The following is an 18765-nucleotide window of genomic DNA, read 5'->3' as shown; positions in this document are numbered from 1 at the left end:
ATGTACATTTCTGTTGTTAAAATTTTAACGATTTAATTTACGGAGGCGATAATTTTCTTATTCCCGATAAAATTTAAATTACGTCATTTTTTTGGGATCTCGAATGAACTTGTATTAATAAATGACAATCATCAAAATTGTTTTGTTTTTGTGTCCCAACACTGAGGATTTGTTAATAAATTAATTCGATAAATGATGCCTCGGAAACAATGAGCGATGACGTTGTTCAGGGGTTTCTAATTCAATTTTGACGCCTAATGGATCTATATTGAAAATATTGAATTGTTTTTAAATTAATGAAATCAAGCAGTGAGAACAACCTTTTATAAATTTAGACTCACGCCTAATGAACGTATATGACATAAGGTAGTGTAGAGTAGAAGTCTGTATCTGTGTGTAACTTAAGAGGATCAATTCTGGACTGGGATTTAATTTGCGTTTACATTCATCTCTTACTTTAAGGTTAAGAAAGGTACTTTAAGTAAAACACACAGTGTCTTACTTTACAAAGAAAATCTACTGCCTGTGCATCCAACAATTTGTTCTCCAGTAACGTAGCAGATTCAAACCTTCAAAATCAGCAATTAAACATTTTATCTTGAGAAATAAATAATTCAACGTATTTCGTGTTTCAAAATGTGCGGAACACCTTTTAAAGACGTTATTTTTCAACTAGATTACAGTAATATAGAGTACGTATCAAAAGTGTGATGCGATTCGAGGATGAATATAAAATTACCTCCTTAACGAGCACTCGAGATCAGTCGCAGGCTCCCACCTGCATGTCTCCTATTTGCGATCGGCGCATTTTAATTCCATTTTCTCTTCCCAAGTACGTTGCATCCGATCGTTTTAATTACAGGGAAATTTGTTCAGAATATCACACTCAAATTGCTTTTCGAAAAGATATGTTGTAATTTTGTTATTTTTTTGCTTAGAATTTTAAATTCGGTTCAAAAATCGCAGCGTTCGGAGCATTCGTATACTATAGGTTGGTTTTTGAGAAACAAATAATGGAAGATTTAATTTTTATTTGTTTTTAATACAGTTGGTTACCTTTATTAAAAGAATTACTAGGAAAATTGTTCAATTTCTGTAAATAACATTTTGTAATGACTTGTATTGTAAATTGTTGTATGTATATTTTGCATTAATATGTTTTTAATTGTAATACAAAACTATTACACTTAACAACTTATTTCCACTTTAATTTTACTTCTAAAATTCCGATAACAGTTTCATCGATGTCTTAAACATTTTTACGCAAATCATTAATATATGATATTTACTATAGGAAATATCATATATTAATCAAGCTCTCGACCAATGATATTATTATTATATTATTTGTATTTTTTTTTGTGGTATGGTTGAAAAACAGTATTTAAATAACAACTAAACAAAATGTTAATGTTTTCTTAGTTTTCTTAAATAGATGGAAATTAATTAGCAAGTAACACATAACCAAAGTTTTCATGTCAAATTTTTATTTAATTTTTGTTATGTATTTTTATTTGTTACAGGAACGCTCAGTATGAGAACTTTCACGTGGAACAAAAAGGCTATGATCAAATGTATGATGGCGAGGACCTTGAAACACCGCCATCTCCCGACCGACCACCTCCACGTCATATAGGTCAGTACCATACTAACAGAATGAGGATAGAACTAGGAATAAGGATAGCGAATGTCGAAATACTTCCTTTGTTACCAGACTTTAAGAAACTGTTTAGTCTGTTGTATGAATTCTTTCTAAATATACTAGTTCTGTATTTTAAGATCCTTTTCTTAATTATTTTAATAACAAATTTATATTGTAATGTTCCTTTATACCTTTATATTCCTTATTTATTTATGGGGATATGATTCATTGAATTTATGGCTTTTGTGAAATTTCATTAAGATAATTTATATATACCTTTACAGCTTATTATTTCAATTGAGAGAGCATTCTCATTACAATCACAGTATATTTTCTTACTTAATTGAACAATGTTGGGTGATTTTCGTAATAAAAATAAATACATTTAAATATAATTCTTCTGTAATATTTTAAATTGTATTGTCAATATTTTTGCTTTGTATAATCCACAATACACTCAATAAATTATATATACTTACATAAGTTTAGATCAAGGACAGTATATATATATATACGTTTTAATGCTATTGTATACAAAATTGAGATAAATAACTACATATTAATATTATAAATGTCAAAGTAACTCTGTCTGTCTGTCGCTCTTTCACGACCAAACTGCTAAACCGAATTCGGAGAAATTTGGTACAAAGCAAACTTGAACTCCAAGAATAGGCATAGATTACTTTTTTGCCCAACACATGACAACCGACACCTAAAAACACGAGCGAAGCAGAGGGCGACTACTAAAAACTACGTATATCCTTTTATATCAGCTTGTTCAATTTATACTTTGATACAACCACAGGCCCTAAGGATATTTTCTTTTGTACCAGACAAATACGTCCGCGCGGAATGCCCCTGCTTAAGCACGCGCTACACTGTTGCGCTGCTCGCCTGTTTCGGCTTCAGCATTATGTTCGGAATGCGGTGCAACATGAGTATGGCTAAACTTAAGATGACTGAAAAACATAATGTGAGTATTTATAGATATTAATACATATGTATATAACACAACATAGAAATAAATATTTGTGTCATTCATAAATTGAAAGAATGATTTTCCTTTTTTTGTTGAGTCTCTATGAATCGATATACATTCATAATTAAAGTAACAAATTTTTTTCTAAATTAAGTACCATGATATTCCATTATTATGAGCAATTTTGACCGGTTCTTCTCCTTGGAATCTGCATTCCGTACCGGTGGTTGCTTCACTTAATATTCTTTGTTAAATGATTCGAAATTTGATTTAATTTGTCAATTTCTATACAATTTTTATTTTATTCAGACCTCATCTGGAGTTAAGGAAGACACGCCATTCAATTGGACCGTTAGCGTGGAATCCTCAATAGATGCGTCTTACTTTGCCGGCTATCTAATTACACAAGTACCAGGGGGTTATTTCGCATCGATGTATCCCGCGAACAAGATCTTCGGAGCAGCGATTGTTGCCTCTGCCATATTCAATATGGCTATTCCAGGCGCGATGTCTGTAGGACCCGCAGCTGTCGTCATTCTTAAAATTGCTCAGGGTTTCGTTGAGGTAAGATGTACTATGTAAAAATAATATATTGTATACGTTTAAATTTTTGATTGAGATTTTTTATAAGCTTTTCAATATGGCAGAAAATATTGATGCAAAGGAATTATCGTTGCGGAAATATTTTTGTTGTTCAACTTATTTCAGATTAGTATACTATCTGTATTTACAATATGTAGCGTGAACTGTTATGCGCGTGTTACATCCTACCTGTATTTTCAATCTGTAGCGTGAACTGTGTTACACAACTAAAACCTTTTTGGATCCGAAGCACTTTATTTTTAATGAGTTAAAATGATATTTATTTGAAAGTTGAGAGAGCTGTTGGTATGTTTCAATAACAAGACAAGCGAAGAATCGGAGGGTAACAATAAACATGTAACAAGCGTCACGTCACTTAAATTTTGAACATTTGGCATTCAGTTCGTGACGGAGCATGATCAAGCTTATTTTCGATGCACAAATTTTGAGCCCTGTAGCGAATGTACGTCGTCACGTTTGGACTTAGCCCCCTTTATTTCGCGATCTTGTTTGAATTAAACAAATGCAAAATTATTTTATACTAATATACTCGTGTTACAACAGAATTGTTTAAAAATTGTATGTTCTTCGTAGCTTTCGTTTATCTCAGTATATTATAATGCCATGAGCTTTATCTATACTAATATTATAAATGTGAAACTAACGTTGTATAACATAGTCACACAGATGTGATATAATTTGGTATAAAGAAAGCTTTCTTGAGCTCCAAGGAAGAACATAAGGATATATATGGTTATATCTAACATCTTACCCTATGACCTTAAAACGCGAATAGAACTATGGGCAACAAGTAGTTGAAAAATCTAAACGTATTTTCTAAAAATATCGTTATCGTTATTTATGCTATGGTACTCTTTACAGTTTCCATAATATTAATAACGACTGTTTCATATATTAAAAAAAAAAAAACTTTGAAATTGGAACTTTATTTGTACATACGATCTCTACAATAACAGTACATTTATATAATATGTGATTGTATAATATTTTAATATAAGTATAACTTATCTTACAAGTACTTGAGAGCATTCGAAATCGTTTCCCAGAGTACAAAGCCTCTTTAGGATTATCGAGCCCCCAGTAACCATAGATACGTATTTATTCGCCTGTACCCAGCTTAGCTGACTCGTCAATAGCACCGTATCCCTATTAAATCTTATGTTGAATTATTGCGATGACGAAAAGATTGTATAAAATCCATTTTATCTGGATTTCTATGCTTTATTCAGAAATATGTAATCATATTAGTGGAACTATCTTTGTAAACGAGATAAATGCTTCCATAATATGGAATAAACTATTGTATCTGTCATTTTAAGTAGTATTTATGTGTTTTATAGACTCATAAGGTTCAAATTTGTACGTCCAAAATGTATTTTGTATTTAGTATAGATTCATTGTATATTTTTTCGATTTAATTAATATATAAAAATTCTTTAGATAAATTATAATCCCATTGTGTTCTCCAATGAAACATTAAACTTATATTTGTATATGTAATGCCACCATAGCCATTGGTCATGGTCCCTTTTACATCATAAAAAGCCCATTTCAAATTATTTTTCGGATGTATAACACCAGTAAAAGACTAATTAGCATGGTAGAATAATCCAAAACCATTTCTTCTACAAAAGAGAAGGCTTTTGTTCAACAATATTAAAGAGAGTATTTTTTCAGGGTGTTACCTATCCCTCATGTCACGGCATCTGGCGTATGTGGGCACCTCCTCTGGAAAGATCTCGTCTAGCGACTTTAGCCTTCTGCGGAACATATGCGGGTATCGTGATTGGCATGCCGCTTTCTGGCCTCCTCACTGACTACATTTCTTGGCAGACACCTTTCTATTTCTACGGAATTTCGGGTATTATATGGTAAGTAAAACTAATGAGTTCATATGTAATGTCAAATTTATTTAAATTATGGAAACCAATTTTCATCTTCTAAAAGTTAAGTATTATTGAATATTTGTATCATCACTCTAAATATTACTTCCACTTATTCAATGTGAAGGTTTGTATTTGTGAAAAGGGCTGCAAGGATCTGTGGGTAATTTGGAATAGAGATAAGTCCTGTCCTCACTAACACGTGGAAGCAGTTGCGAGTAAAAGTTAGTATTTTATATAAATAATCCACAGGTATATTCTATGGCTTTGGTTGGTTTTCGAGAGACCAAGCAAGCATCCTCACATCACTGCAAAAGAACTCACGTACATCGAACAGTCGATTGGAACCGCAACACAAGCCGCGATGCCCGGTTTCTTCTCCACTCCATGGAGAGAATTTGCGACCTCACCACCGGTATGTGGTAATTTCAATACAACAACCAATATTATCACATCAAAGTGGCAGCTTCTGGAACATCTATTTTCGCAGGTCTACGCAATCATCGTCGCCAATTTCTGCAGAACTTGGAACTTCTGTCTGCTCGTTATATTCCAATCTGCTTATTTCAACACTAGATTTAATATGCAAATCACTGAGGTAAGAAAAAAATTACATATCATACTAGTTGTGCCCGCGACTTTGTACGCGTTTGTTTTTAATAAAAAAAAAATTGTCACCCAGTTTTTCAGCCAAACAGACATAGTAATTTCTTCTGTTTCTCACTTTTTCCTATTTTGAATTCATAAATAATAATATCATAAATAATCTGAGCCTGCGACCTTGTACGCGTTTGAATTTATCAAAAAAAAAAAAATATTATCGTAGCCTAAGTTACTCCTTATTATATCAGTTATCTGCTAGTTAAAGTTCCGTCAAAATCGGTCCCGCTGTTCCAAAGATTAGCCGGAACAAACAGACAGACAGACAAACAAAAATTGTAAAAAAATGTTATTATGCTATATGTACCGTGTATAAATACATACATATTAATTGAGAAAAAAGGGCTTTTTTAATATTACAAACAGACACTCCAATTTTATTATATGTATGAATATAATAAAATAGAGCAAATTAAGAATTTCAACGTAATAAACATAAACTTTTTGGATAATATTAAGATGTTGCATTAATTTCATAGTCTGGTTTCGTTGGAGCGATTCCGCATTTGATTATGACGTCACTGGTTCCAATTGGTGGTATGATGGCGGACTACTTGCGCAAGAACAACATAATGACCACAACGAACGTGAGGAAACTGTTTAACTGCGGCGGCTTTGGACTTGAGGCTTTCTTTTTCGTTCTCGTAGCGTATGCTGACAATAAGGTAAATATTAAAAATGTTTTTAAATCCGATCTTTATCTACCTTAATATTATAAATGCGTAAAGCATTTTGTTATAACTATTCAACCGATTATTTTGCAATTTTGCATACACATCATCAGGGGTACGGTTATATATAGGGTACTATAGGTTAATATATAGGGTACCAAAATCCAGTCCCGCCTGTCGAGTTCATATATGTAATCAATTGCCATTCCTTAAGATTAACAACAACAAACAACAACAACAACAACAGCCTGTAAATTCCCACTGCTGGGCTAAAGGCCTCCTCTTCCATTAAGGAGAGGGTCTGGAACGTATTCCACCACGCTGTTCCAATTCGGGTTGGTGGAATACACATGTGGCAGAATTTCTATGAAATTTGTCACATGCAGGTTTCCTCACAATGTTTTTCTTCACCGCTGAGCACGAGATGAATTATAAAGACAAATTAAGCACATGAAACAGCGGTGCTTGCCTGGGTTTGAACCCGCAATCATCGGTTAAGATGCACGCGTTATAACCATAAGATTAAACTCTTGGAGAACTCTTGGAGAAAAAAATACTTAATTGAATTGTCGAGAGGTTATAATATGTTTTTTTTGTCTAGTACGTGGCTACAATCGAATTGACCCTGGGCGTGGCATGCAGCGGTTTCGCTATATCTGGCTACAATGTGAACCACCTGGACATTGCTCCACGTTACGCTTCCATTCTCATGGGATTGTCCAACGGCATCGGGACCATCGCTGGCTTCATCGTCCCCATAGTTATTGATTACATGACCCAAGAGAAGGTAAGGTTTCTTTTATATATACATTATATTAATTATGAATATTACTTTTGCAGACTCATCGTTGTTATTTTATATCTTTGTAATTATGGCTTCCGTCAATTTCGGATTGTCTGTTGTATATTTTTGTTAGTAACTATATTCAAAACATTAAAACATCAGCTACTTTAATTATATCTATTTGTGTAGTCGTTAAAAAAAAATTGCAATAATTTTTTCTTAATTTAACTCAACTAGCAAACGTGGTCTTAATATTTTATTTCTGCCACGGGACATACGTCTTTGAAATACTTTAATAAAAACATTAATTAAAAAACTAGTCTTGTATAAAGGAGAACAACGGAGTGCTTATTATATTCAATAGCATTTGAATTCTTTGAAACCTATTCGTGCGTTCTTATCGAACTTTTGAAGTGACACTCCCCAGCGAAGCCCTAGGTATTCTTGAGCGAAACAAAAAGGACAGTGGGTCGTAGCTAATTTTAAAAAGGAAATCGAGCTCGTTTTGAGCCGTGGTGTGAATTTGAAATGAGCGGGGTCGGGGTGCGCGCCGATGCGTCACGTGGCCACATTACGCGCTGAGCACTTTATTATCACCGCTTTACGCCACGCTAACTTTGAGCGAATAACCGTATACATTATACGTATCCATAACCGACAGTTTGAATATATTAAATCGTCCTTAATACTTAAATAATTACAGAATAAAATCCGTGCTAATCATATGAAAACTGTATTACTGTGGTCTTAAGGTTTTAGTTAGTAAAGTAACAGCCTGTAAATTTCCCACTGCTGGGCTAATGGCCTCCTCTCCCATTAAGGAGAGGGCTTGGAACATATTCCACCACGCTGTTCCAATGCGGGTTGGTGGAATGCACATGTGGCAGAATTTCAATGAAATTAGACACATGCAGGTTTCCCCACGATGTTTCCCTTCACCGCCGAGCACGAGATGAATTATAAACACAAATTAAGCACATATATATATTGGTGCTTCCCTGGATTTGAACTTGAAATCATCGGTTAAGATGCACACGTTCGAACTACTGGGCCATCTCGGCTCGGTTTTAGTTAGATTTGCCAATAATGAAAAGTATCACATAAACTTGGTACAATGTACGTGTTTTTCTAATGTTATTGGTGTAATATTTTGGGAAATTATCATTTAAATATATTGGATTTTCATAATAGGACCAGCTAGAGAAGGCGATAACGGAATGGCGCGCGGTATTCTTAATGGGTGCCACGGTTCATTTCATCGGTATCACCATATACGGTATATTCGCCTCTGGTGAGTTGCAACCGTGGGCGGAGACGGCACCTCCGTATGAAACTCCTATGAAGTCCTTAGATCAGGAAACGACCTTCGTAAGTACTAGTTTTAATCGAATAGCGCTCATGCTGTTTATATTTTTTAAATATATAGGTATTTTATAATACAGTAGTACAATAATGTAGTATAGAACGTAGCTGTCAATTATATCAATCTATTTAATATATTAGGTTGGGGAAAAAGTCTTTTCGCATATAGTATGTATGAACTTGTAATAAAATCTCTTTGGCTATACCATTTGTATCTGGCTGGTTTTGGTATTTCTTCCAAATTCAAATTAGGAATTTGTGTGATTTTCATTTGTTTTGGTTGTTGTTAAAATGAGTGAATCTAAAGAAGAAATTCGATACATTTTAAAATTTTACTGTAAAAATGCAACTCAAGACGCGAAAAAAATTTGTGATGTTTATGGACCTAATGCAGTATCTGTGAGAGTAGCGCAAGTTTGGTTTAAGCGTTTTCAAGCCGGAAATTTGGATATCAAAGATGCATCTCGCTCTGGTCGCCCTGTTACGGACAAAATTGATGCCATTTTTGAAAAAGTGGAGCAAGATCGGCATATTAGTAGTTACGATGTAGCTGAAGAACTGGCTGACTGACTCATTTGAATAAAGCTGGGTACACAAAAAAGCTCGATATATGGGTGCCTCATGAACTCACTGAAAGAAACCTAATCAACCGTGTACATACTCATTTGTGATTCTTTATTACGACGTAATGAAACCGAACCATTTTTGAAGAAGCTGATAACTGGTGATGAAAAGTGGATCACATACGACAAGAACGTGCGAAAAAGATCGTGGTCAAAGGCCGGTCAAGCTTCACAGACTGTGGCAAAACCCGGATTAACTCGCAACAAGGTAATGCTGTGTGTATGGTGGGATTGGAAGGGCATCATTCATTATGAGCTGTTACCGCCCGGCAGGACCATCGATTCAGAACTGTATTGCGAACAATTGATGAGATTGAAGCAAGAAATTGAGAGAAAGCGGCCAGAATTGATCAACAGAAGGGGTGTGGTTTTTCACCATGACAACGCTAGACCTCACACATCTTTAGCCACTCAACAAAAATTACGAGAGTTTGGCTGGGAGGTATTAATGCATCCGCCGTATAGTCCTGACCTTGCACCTTCAGATTTTCATCTGTTTCGGTCTCTGCAGAATTCCTTAGGCAGTGTCAGGTTAACATCACGAGATGACTGCCAAAACCACTTGTCGCAGTTTTTCGATCAGAAGCACCAAAATTTTTACAGCAATGGGATCATGTCACTACCAACAAGATGGCAAAAAGTTATGGAACAAAATGGCACCTACATACTTTAGTCAAATGTAAATAAATTATAAAAAAAACCTTTTTGAATTTTCATATAAAATACGAAGAAACTTTTTCCCCAACCTATTATTTGTATATTTCAATGAACTGTAATATATTGTTGACAAGGTTGAGTTGTATGTCGTCTAAAATTATTAATAAGTTTTGTTGCCAAGAGACCTTAACATCACGAAATTTATTACACTGGCATAAAATACCACATAATGGCAAGTCTAGGCAGTCAGACGCCCGGACGCAGACCAATTTTCTATCTTTGCTCGATCACATATTGTTTTGTCATGATTTAACGCAATAGTCTTCATCCATATAAAATGTATACTTATTGGTATCTATTAAGAAATTTTCGTAAAAGTTTAAAACGGTTATTTGTGAGTGTTCTCCAATGGTAAGTTATATAATTTATTTTAGTCGGAGAAACCGTCTGAGCCACTCAGAGGCACAGAGCCACCAGCGTACGGCAGCATCGCACCGCCTCGCCCACCGGCGCCGCAAGCACACGTACCTAACAATCCTTTCGTATCAGGCGCTTTGTATCAGGCTGAGCCCATACAACCACCCGCCCAAACTTATGAGGACCTCACCGACGACGGAACTTACTAGACACCGAGTGTCTTCTGACGTCAGTCGATGTAATCATTTCTGATCTATATCAAGCGCAAGTTTTATCAGATACCATAACACCTGCCCAATCTATGTTGTGCTATTCTCTAAGTGCGTAAAGCCTTATATTCAAATTTTAATACCTATCGTTCTTTTTTTCTGAATGTCTTACTAAGGATCTAATAACGTTTTACAATTAAAATACCAATGATTATAAAATGCGATATCATTTGGTATTCATAATATTATATAGGCATTAACTGAATTATATAGGCATTAACTGAAGTCCGTTTTATGTCATATTATTATTAAATACCAAATGAATTTGCTAATTAACTCTGGAGTGTTCTCAATTAAAAAGAAAACGAAATAAACAATGAATAGGTAAGTACTTAGAAAATAACAGAACACCTCGGTGATCTCCTCATTTTATAGTTAAAAAGATATATAATTGTTCTCGATTTAGCTCTTAATATCAGATAGTCACTCTACTATATTGTTTACGCATACAAATTTTATCCCAACGTTGTCTGTTGATTTTAATTAGTTGAATGGGTAATGTACTTGATGTTTTAATTGCTCAATATGTTGTAAAGATGTAAATACTCGCATTGGCATATCATTTAGATTATTGTTTATGCTATTTATTTATTTTCAATGTTAAAACGTTTCGTTCAACGATTGCTGGTATGATTAAACTTTTTTTTTTTTTTAATTAATTGTTGTCCACAGATAAATGATATAACGACACAGATAATGGTTATTTCCTTGTTTAAAAACTATATAGATTCGCTCATCCTTGTTACTGTCTCTTGTTGTTGTAAAATGTTTATAATAAATTTACGATATTATTTATAAAAAACTAGGAATGTACTTCAAACTACAAATATAATTGTATATGTATAATAGGGGTAGGTACTCAAATATGTTACTAACAAAAGGGAAGTAATTGATTCGTGTTATATTTAATTTAGATTTGTAATACTTTTAATAGATTGTTTTTTTTTTTAAATTAAATTGAGCCATCATTGTTACAATTATTGTAATATTCTTATTATGCAATTCTGATAGGAATGAACTAAAACCTCATTTATTTGTTAAGCATATAATAATGTTGTTAAGCTTTATAAGGAATATGGCATCAATCTCTCTTCCTTTTATTTTTATAAATATATGATTTAAAACAATTATATAATCAATTATATTGACTACAGAAATAATATGTAAAAAAAGTATCCTATAGAATTGACAATATAAATGAAACTTATATACATATAAATAGAAACAATAATACGATTTTTTTTTTTCTTATAAAATAAGTTTTGGTTTCGATTTTGCTCATGTTTTGAGCAAGCATATATGCAAAGAAACTTATGACGTCACTTGGTGTAATATTTTTATCGAAAATAATGACGTGTGACCCGTATGTGTAACATGCAATAAATTTATAGTCAATACACTGTCAACAGTAAAATTTTAGTCGCTAGGTAGATTAAATCGAGCCCGTAATTACACTGGCTCACTCATCCTTCATACCGGCATGGAAAAACAAATGGTTAGGCGTACAGTTATTAAAAAAAATATTTTTAATTATAATTTTATGTAGTTTTATAATTGTTTGTAAATAATATATTATAAATATCTAGTTTATAAGAAAAACACGCTTGACAAAAAAAAACTCAAAAATATTAAAAAAAAAATCAAAACATAATAATATTGTATATCTATAAACAAACATACATATATCCAATTAATATACAATACAATACAATATAGTAATGTAAAATATGTTATCCGTTATATTTAATAAATTACTTTTCTGAACTTTTTTGTAATGTAATTATTTTCTGTCATTTTACGTCTAAATTTATTTAGGACAAAACATATATAATATAAACATAAAAAGCAGACGAGACATAATTCTCGTTAAATATAATCTGTTTAATAAAACAGATTTTTAAGTTATCTTGGATCGGATCCCTTGCTCCATTACGGACGAGTTTCAACGTATTTGCGCATGCGTATTGAAGTTACATTGTGTAAAAAACAATACTTTAAATAAAATAAATCCGTAATTAAAACTAATAGGGATTGTCTGAAAAGAAGTAGAAATTTAATAATTTAAATCGCTTGGACAATAAAACTAACGATTAGTAAATGGTACTTGATTTTACATTTTAATTAGTAAAGATGACAATAAAATCTGACTGACAGTCGGTCTTTACGACTAATATCACTTGTTACGACGCACGATTTAATATATAATAACTAATTACTTCACTAATTATATGTACATAATTAAACGTACTTAAAAATCGTCTAAAATCAAAAGTTTTATTAGTAATCTAAATCAAAAAAAATGTTTCAAGAAATAGGAAGAAATATCGATAAATTATTGAAACAGTAATCCCTAAGAAAGATTTTTTAAACAAAATTGATATACAAGAACTTGTCACAATAATCGTTATAAGAAAAATCATAATCATTAAAATTTACAGACGAAAGCAACACGTCGTTTTTTTTTTAAATTGTGTATTTTTAAACATCAATGCGTGTCATTCAGACTTTTTTTTATTCTTGTCATTTATACATTTTTACATATTTTACTTACATATTTGAAATTTAAAATTTAGAATGTATTTAAGTAAGGGCGATAATAAGTATGTATATATACGAAAAAAATATAAAAATAATGATGACAATAATTGATATGTAGCTGTAAATATTACCTTCGAAATAGTTGTGAGCCAAGTTGAGTGGCTCTTAAGTATTAATTAACAAATAATTTGGTATATGTGTAGACATTTTATGTGATATATGCTTAAAGAATTATTTCAAATAACTAATCAATTTGTAAATGTTCAAATTATTAAGTGTCATAGATAATTTAGCATTTTTTTTTTAATTTTTTGTTTTAGCAGAACAGAACGCATCGATACGAATAAATACTACATATTGTGTGGTATGACAATAATGTCTTAACTTCCATAACCTTAATTGAAATCTTGTTACTTTTTATAAATAAATGACAATAACATTTCGACTGAGAAAATTTAAGTCACTTGTTACGGAGCACGATTTAGTATTAAATTTTTAATAATTTTGTATTCATATAAAAAATTATACATGGATTTGAATATTTAGGATTACTATTGGTCTAAATATTTCATTTTATTTAATTAATAATAAACAACAGAATTATGACGTATTGCAATGACGTATTACTTATATAAACAGCTGGAACTGCTAAATTTGTCGTAAACACTTATTAAGCTCTTATATATTACATCAATAAAATGATGAATAATTAAGATTTGACATAAGACAGCCAAATATAGCGCGTCTCGTCGTATTCTGAGAAGGTAATGATAGTGATAAAGCAAGTATGTGATAAAAAAAAAACCTTGTGTTATCTGGCTAATTAATGCAGATACTTTATTTTTACGTTAACTTTAGTCAAATCAGCTTCTATTTATTGTTCGTCAATATTAATTATATTTTTTATCGCATGATTTAAACGAAGGCAACGTTAGCTTTTGTTTCGTACAGAACGATTATTGTAAATTTTAATCTATTATTATTTTGCTTATAAATTTTTGTAAAAGTATAATTTGATATTAATCTTTAATAAGTATATTTATTTGCATCTTTTTAACAATTTTGTTATAATGATATAGATATAATATTTAGATTAATCGGCACATAAGTATGTACGATATACATAAAAATATATAAAGGTATTGACAATAATTCAATCGTAGATGTAAATATTATAAGCAATGTAGTGTTTGAAACTAAAGAAAATATTTGGACATAGGTGAGAATTATCATGATTATTATTTGGTTATTGTATAATTTTAATATTTAAATTAAATATAATCAAAACGAAATTATGAAATCTTTATTTAATTTAACAATTCATTAAAATTTCATAAATTTTCCTAGAACATTCATATTTGTAAAATAATTTTAAAATATTTCTTGTCTTATACTAAAAATCGTTAGATTTATAGAATTAATAATAATGTAATGAGTATAATATTATTTTAATGAATCTCTACGCCGTCAATTCTGTGTTGTAAAAATAACGAAAGTGAATTTCATGAAGTTACATGATTATATAAGCGATCTATCATTAGCAAGGTCATCATTTGGTTACAGCAATTACGAAAATAACGAATATTATAATGAGAATTATTTAGGTTAGAAGCACTAGGAAGCCATTTATTAACAACTCTTTTGTTTTTCTGCAACGTCAGACATAAATAATGAAATCGAATGTAATAACAAAGAGTTAATGAATTTTATTGGAAACGATTGAAATCATTTTTGTTCTACATAAAAATACAATTCAGAACATTTATTTTAAAGTATATTTACATCATCCTAATGTTTGCTTAATAATGATGAACAATTTATATCATATAATTATAATTGATTATGCATTTTAATTTATAATAAAAGTGTCTTTAAATCAATTTAAGTTATTTTTATATCATGACAATATCATAATACCAGATAGTGAGTAGTTTGTTTGATTATAATACAGACACAAATCATCAATTTCTTGTGCTAATTTCATCTTTAATAAATTAATTATGCAATGTTTATTACAAATAATAGCTCTTCGTCATTAGTATCAGCTACATTCTTAGAGGAGGTTCTTTGTCATAAGCTCGGTCGGCTACGTTCAATGAACACACAACATCTTTGCTAGTAATATAATCTTACTGATATGCTTTTATTACATTCATTTATAAATATAGAACAGAATTGTTATTTAAAATTTAGACGACCCAAAGTTTCAAGAAATATTTTTTTTAATAGAACTAATTTAGTTTGAATGATTTCGTTCACTAATCCGACTGGGCTAGACGAGATAGTTTTGGGAACAAAGCTGTATCTAGGCGAAATAAACTGGAGATAGGTGTAATGAAGTAGACACTTTTTGTTAGTGTAGGGCCGGGAATTGTGCACATAAGCGTTTAATGTTAATTGTTTTGTATCAATATGAAACGTTTATTTATCAATTCGTAATTGATAATTTTCACAATGTCCAAAACTATGGCGGAAAGGGTAAGGATCGCCCGCGTACTTGTTGCTATTTCGATATAAAATATAGATTCATAAATTATATTACTGTAGTATAGTTATATAGTAAAAAATAAAAATAAAAAACAAAACAAAAAAAAAATATTATACTTGTTTACATTCAATTTATTTCTCTTATGCTAGTAAATATAATTATAGTAGTAATAACACTGTGTCTTATAGTTCTCATATGAAAATATCGATATGTAACTTGTAATACGTACCGATTTACAAAAAAAAAAAAAACTCAAATTCCTTTATTCTATATAGAAGCATTACACTTACTTATTGATGGTCAAATTATTAACTACCAACGGTTAGGAAAAAGAACCACACTGACTTGAGAAGAACCGGCGAAAGAAACTGTCCGTTATTTTTTGTCAAATTAATTAATTTAATACATGTATTGATTATGAATAGAAATAGCTACGAGGTGATCGTTTCATTCGATTGAATTATTAAAAAATAAATATTAAAAATAATTATTATTATTATGCACAACAGTAAATTATTATATTATTAACAAACCGTTAAGAAATATTAGTAACAATCGAAAGAGCAATTCAAAAGATTTATATTATTCATATAATTTAAACAAAAATTGTCACACAGTGTTATTATTGCAGAATTATAATATGAAAGCGTTTTAATGTATAATTATTTTATTTATATGTATAATATAATTTGAAATAATTTATACTTAACAAATTTTTCCTTACATAGCTTTAAAAAATAGTTTTATTACTTTGCAAGTACTAATAATCTTTCTCATTTTTTATACATAAATGTTATAATATTTAACGTGTAATAGATATTAAGGAAATAATATTATTGTTATACGGGTGATCTCACTCTATAAGGCTGTGTTGACAATAAAACTCAAATATTAGGGTAATAAAATAGTATGTAAATACTGTATGGATATATAAGACATACAGAACTGAGTTAGGAATTTAAGTAATAAACGTGTAATTAATAAGTTTACTTAACATCGTAGAGAACATTTAAATAGATTCTTCTTCCACAAATTTTATAGAAGGGGTAGCATTTCCAAAGATCGGTTTAACAAAGTTACTTCAAAACTTGATATTAGTTTATGGGCACTGTACAAGTCCGCCTGAGTACCAACCAACTGTTCATATGTTCTTCTGCCAAGCAGCAATGGTTACTATTGTTGTGTTCCGGTTTGAAGGACGAATGAGCCAGTGTTACAGGCACAAGGTTCATAATATCTCAGTTCCCCAAGTCGGTGGGCTTTATTTTTCGACGCCAATGAGCAGTAGTGACAACATACCATAAGGTTGTCCATTTACCCATCCTACCTATGACATAAAAAATATCCTATAACTGGCACAGCGCTTTTATCCACCGAGTCACAAATAAAATAAAAGGCTTTTAAATATCATCAATAATCTCTGATGATACGGACTTCAAAAAGTTCGAATATAATTATCCACTTGGTGGTAGGGCTTTGTGCAAGCCCGTCTGGGTACCACTCACTTATCAGTTATTCTACCGCCAAACAACAGTACTCAGTATTGTTGTGTTCCGGTATGAAGGGTGAGTGAGCCAGTGTAACTATAGACACAAGGGACATAACATCTTTGTTCAAAAGGTTGATGGCGCACTGACGATGTAAGGAATAGTTAATATTTCTTATAGCGTTATTGTCTATGGGTGATGGTGACCACTTACCATCAGGTGGCCCATATGCTCGTCAGCCAACCTATTTCATAAAAAAATGCATATTTCGCTAAAACCACGCAAAAACCCCAAGCTCATTCTTAATTTGCACATTTTTGTTTTGTTCTTTATTATCATTTAACAATAAGATAAGTATATAAATATTATAGTTAACGTAAGTACGTATATAAATGACGCGTAGAGTTGTATGATTATAGGTCTTGTATTCGTAAATAATAAGTATAATCGCAAGAAAGAACTGACTGGTCAATTACGGATTAGACTCATATTTAAGGATTTGCGTTGAAAGTCCTTCAATTCGATGCTGTAAATATGAAAGCGCTTTTTTCGTTCAGTTTGTTATAATTACGTAGAAATATCACCTTTCATACTATTAATTTAAAGTCGCTTTTTGATTTGAATGTTTCCGATATTCTCGAAAGTTTTTTTTTTCATGTAATGACTAAGGTAATAATTATATGATTTAAAAAAAAAAGAAAATGTAAATGAGAGATTAATTTTTCATTTTATATTCCAGTCATTTAATGAATGATTAATTTATCATTATTATATGCATCAATATAATTTACTGTACACGTATTTCATAGTTATTAGGGAAAAATATATGATAAAATAATTTTACTTTTTCAATATTAAAAAAAAAAAACTTTATATAATCTGTAGTAAAACATAATAAAGGAATACTTAAGTTTTTAAAAGTTAGCAATCATCGGTTTCAAACAGGCCTATTATATTGTATTTATGTAAAATAATAAATTAATGAAATAACAAAAATTAACAATAAATTTTCCGATTGTTTTGTAATATAGTCGAAAAATAATTTAAAAAAAAACAATGTATATTAATAGTAATTAGGTAGTATTTCATAAATTATTATTTAATAATATAAAGCCAACTAGCTTTCAAATTTATATATCTACATTAGATCAAATATTTTCACAGGTTTTTATTTTTTGGTTTTTATTTTTAGTTGGTCTCGACTAATATCAGGATTGATCCGAGTACTTATGATTATAGCCTGTCCATTTAATAACTTTCAGGCTGAAAATAAATTATTCAAAAGATAATAAGTTATTCTTTGGAAGGATGAGTGAGCGTGAAGTTACTGTTGATAGTGTATTGAACTACCTGACTTTTAAATTATGGAATTTCTTGTCACATCGGCAATAGTACTCATAGGTAATGTATTTAGCTAACGAGTTTGTCTGATTAAACTATACAAATGGTATAAAACACGAACAAGTGATCAGTTTGACACTTAAGAAGATTTAGTTATAATATAAACAAAAAAATGTAACTCATTTGAATAAAAGGGGGAGAGAAATATGTATATTTTAACATACAATCGTTTGTAGAACACTTATAATAGTTTCGTATTTGTACACTCGGTGTATATTTGTTTGAATATTGTTTACTAAGTATATAAGCAGTTGTTAAAACTATGAACATTAATTTAAAGCAATTTTGTTTGCATAGCAAA

At 30.8% G+C, this 18765-nt stretch overlaps 1 protein-coding gene across 1 annotated transcript in view; it reads left to right on the top strand.

Annotated features, from left to right (window-relative positions):
• LOC124531936 (vesicular glutamate transporter 1) overlaps positions 1-10767 on the top strand; it is a 61164-nt gene extending 50397 nt beyond the window's left edge. The window contains exons 4-13 of the mRNA XM_047106515.1: positions 1524-1636; positions 2476-2615; positions 2931-3185; positions 4902-5095; positions 5360-5522; positions 5598-5705; positions 6247-6432; positions 7040-7225; positions 8414-8590; positions 10299-10767. Coding sequence (XP_046962471.1) covers positions 1524-1636; positions 2476-2615; positions 2931-3185; positions 4902-5095; positions 5360-5522; positions 5598-5705; positions 6247-6432; positions 7040-7225; positions 8414-8590; positions 10299-10490 — 1714 coding nt within the window. The 3' untranslated portion in view covers positions 10491-10767. The remainder of the gene's footprint in view (positions 1-1523; positions 1637-2475; positions 2616-2930; positions 3186-4901; positions 5096-5359; positions 5523-5597; positions 5706-6246; positions 6433-7039; positions 7226-8413; positions 8591-10298) is intronic.
• The last annotated feature ends 7998 nt before the right edge of the window (positions 10768-18765 follow it).

Source organism: Vanessa cardui, chromosome 8 (assembly GCF_905220365.1).
Source record: "Vanessa cardui chromosome 8, ilVanCard2.1, whole genome shotgun sequence".
Taxonomy (NCBI): Eukaryota; Metazoa; Arthropoda; class Insecta; order Lepidoptera; family Nymphalidae; genus Vanessa; species Vanessa cardui.
This window is presented reverse-complemented; position numbering and strand designations above follow the sequence as displayed.